Source organism: Geospiza fortis, unplaced genomic scaffold (assembly GCF_000277835.1).
Source record: "Geospiza fortis unplaced genomic scaffold, GeoFor_1.0 scaffold188, whole genome shotgun sequence".
Classification (NCBI taxonomy): domain Eukaryota; kingdom Metazoa; phylum Chordata; class Aves; order Passeriformes; family Thraupidae; genus Geospiza; species Geospiza fortis.
Window position 1 is genome coordinate 3,159,722 of NW_005054337.1, and position 3,127 is coordinate 3,162,848.

A 3,127-nucleotide genomic window follows, 5' to 3' on the forward strand; every position below is an offset into this window, starting at 1 on the left:
ACGCGTGGGAGGCGGCGGGCCCGGGGCCTGCCCTCAGCCCTGGCTGACAGCGGTGCCCTCTCCCTGCAGCCCGGACAGCCCCCAGCAGCCCCCCAGGAGCATGGCCCAGCCGGAGAGCAAACTGGTGTCCCCGCCGGTGGCACCCTCGTCCCCCGAGCTGGAGTGCCACATCTGCTACAGCCGCTTCGACGCCCGTGCCCGCAGGCCCAAGCTGCTCCGCTGTGGCCATCGCCTCTGTGCCCGCTGCCTGCGCAGGATTGTTCCCCCGGGGGACGCTTCAACCCCCCAGCTCCGTTGCCCCTTCTGCCGCCAGCACAGCCCGGTGCCGGGCGGGGACGTGCAGCAGCTGCAGGATGATGGGGAGGCACTGGCACTGCTGACAGGCCGTGAACGGGCCAAGAAACGGGGTCCACCCCTATCTCCTGAGGTACTCCTTTGTCCCAGCGTGCTGGAGCCCACATCCAGCCCCGACTGCCTGGTTGTCACCATCCTGGAGGTGCCAGAGGACGTAGCTCCACCAGAGAGCCTGGGCAGGCTGGAGGTGGTGCGGCTGTACCGCCCCACGAGCCTGGGTGCACTGCCCTGCCACGGCCCTGGGCAGAAGTGGCGCTCCTGGGGGTGGCAAGCCGTCCCCCGCTTCATTCTGGGCGTCCTCTGCCTCCTCTACTTCAGCTCTCTGCCCTTCGGCATCTACCTCCTGCTCATCGAGCACCACAGCCTGGGCATCATCCTGGTCAGTCTTGTGCCCTCCACCCTCCTTCTCTGCATTGTCTACAGCCTCTGCCAGTGCCTGTGCCTGGAGGTCTTTGGGTTCCCCCACTCCTGACCCTGCACAGCCAACCCCTGTGCCTGAGCCAGGCAGGATTTGGGTTCCTTGGGACATTGTCCCTTGAGGTACACGTGTCCTCTGACCCACAGCATGCTCTGCCTGGACCATGGGGAGAAGCTCAGTGCCTGATGCCTTCCCATACAGAACAGCACTGTCTTTTCCATGTGGGTGCTCACACTGGCTGCAGGAATGGCTGCAAGAGCTCATTGCAGCCTACAAGCATTTGGGCCAGACCTCAGCTCTTCTCCTCCTCCTCCAGAGCAGACAAAGAGCAGGAGCCAGGACTCTGATCCCAGCTGAGGAAGCGCGAGCGGCTGGAGGGGCCCCGGCAGGAGAGGGACGGGCAGAGCCCGGGGGCTCCTGCGGCCGGGCTGGCCCCAGCACGGCTCCGTGTCCACAGTGAAAATAGTTCTGTCTGTGGCACCCACGCTCCTCGTGGGGCTGCTCCCATCGCATCTGTGTCTCTTTCTCACGTGTGAGTCTCGTGTTCGCTGACATTGTGTCCCAGAGGGGAGGAGTGGAGGAGTTTCTTTGGTGTGTAAAGATGTCTTTGCAGCTATTTTGTAGTCACTGTGGGTTTTTCTTTTTGCACAGCCTCCAGTCTCTATTTAACCTCCTTGGGTTTTGTTTTGTAAGGATTAATTTAATACTGCTAACCATTTTATTACTTCTATTAAGAAGAGCGAAGTCTATTTTTAATCTCTGCCTTGGACCTGCCCTGCTCCACAGGGGCTGCTCTCTGCAGCACTGACAGTGAAGTTACCCTACCATCTTTGTTGGCACCCCTGCATCCCCACCAGCATCCCCACCGCACACAGGCAACACCAGGAGACCCAGGACAGAGTGACATTTATTACTGCTTTGTGTCTCTCCCACCCACATCTCCCACTCTCCTTGTTGAGGCAGCTGCTGGGTCCCATGGCTGTCTCTCGTGTCATGCCCTTGGGGACAGGACATGACTGTCCCAGCCCTATACCTGCTCCAGCACCACTGGCACCCCTGGGGGACACCCGCTGTTGCTGGGTGAAGATTCCAGCATCTCTGCCACACTCCAGATCTTGGGTTTCTGGGGCTGCTTGTCCTGCTCAGGGCCTGTCACCTTGGGGCTGCCCCCACACCCATCCTGCACGGGGCTGGAACTGGGAATGGGGACGGCACCCGATGGGACGCCCTCTCCCTCGCTGTCCTCGCCATCTGAGGCACTCTGTGTGGCCCAGCTCGCCTTTTTCTCCTTCTTGAGGCGTCGGCGGGCATTGGCGAACCAGGTGGAGACCTGGGTGAGGCTCATCCGGCTGACCACAGCCAGCATCACCTTCTCCCCCTTGCTGGGGTAGGGGTTCCTGGGGTGCAGTGCCAGCCAAGCCTTCAGTGCCCCGGTGCTCTCCCGCGTCGCCGCCGCCTTCACCCGCCCTGGCTCTGTGGGCAGCCCCAGCGGCACCTCAAAGGGTGCTGAGACCTGGAGGGGCACAGGGGTGTCAGGGTGGGACAGGGGGGCACAATGGCCAGAGGAGAGGGGCTGTGGGATGTCAGGGCTTGGGCCTTTGTGTGTGGGAGAGGGCAGAGCTGTGTCCTGTCCGTATCCTGCTGTATCCCGTTTTCCTCTCCCATGCGCGCCCAAAGTGCCAAGTGCAGGACGGTGTGTGTAGGCAGGGGAATGCCAGGGAGGGGCAGGGGCCTCGGGATAGCAGGTGCCCAGCCCCGATTCCAACCACCCCACGCAGTCCCATCCTGGTCCCGGGAAAGCCCCGCATCCCGTTCCTGCCCCGGAGCTGCAGCGCGGCACTTACCAGGGGCGTCACGAGGCTGAGAGGGGGTGGCAGGAGGCTGTACCCGGCCAAAACGGGACAGGGACAGGAGTAGGGGTAGGGGCAGGGCAGTAGGGCTTGGGGCGGCCGCTGCAGGGTCCCCCAAGGCCCCCCGCAGCCCCCCAGCTCTTGCCCTGGGCTCCTCTCGCCCTGAGGTGCTGCCATACTGCAGGAGAGGAGCCAGGGAGCTGCTCCCGGGTCTTTTATAGCTGCTGGGGTCTGCAGTGACTGACAGCTGATTAGGGGGTATTAGCACCCACGAGAGCAGCAGCAGGATCTGGGGCACCTGATACCCCCCCTTCCCAGCTACTGTTGGGCAGGGACTTGCAGGGACTGTCCTTGCCTGCCTGCCACCCGCCAGAGCCCTGGTCCCTCCCAGCCCCCCAGCTCAGCACAGCCTACACAGCTGCCAGGGATGGGGTACAATGGCACCCCGGGGCTGGCACATGGGGCCCACCGAGGGCCCCAAGGACACCCAGAGCCACAAGCACAC

At 63.3% G+C, this 3,127-nt stretch overlaps 2 protein-coding genes across 2 annotated transcripts; one reads left to right on the forward strand and one right to left on the reverse strand.

Annotated features, from left to right (window-relative positions):
• The first annotated feature begins 72 nt into the window (after positions 1 to 72).
• LOC102042071 (E3 ubiquitin-protein ligase RNF182-like) lies at positions 73 to 1,388 on the forward strand. The gene has a single exon (XM_005422312.2). It carries the CDS (start codon positions 101 to 103, stop codon positions 824 to 826), a length of 726 nt encoding a protein of 241 aa, XP_005422369.1. The 5' UTR covers positions 73 to 100; the 3' UTR covers positions 827 to 1,388.
• A 411-nt stretch (positions 1,389 to 1,799) lies between these two features.
• Positions 1,800 to 2,799, reverse strand: LOC106631848 (putative iroquois-class homeodomain protein irx-1). The gene is made up of 2 exons (XM_014307506.1): positions 2,617 to 2,799; positions 1,800 to 2,285 (listed from the first exon to the last, which is right to left on the reverse strand). The coding sequence occupies exons 1-2, from the start codon at positions 2,797 to 2,799 to the stop codon at positions 1,800 to 1,802; spliced, it is 669 nt and encodes a 222-aa protein (XP_014162981.1).
• Positions 2,800 to 3,127: the final 328 nt, after the last annotated feature.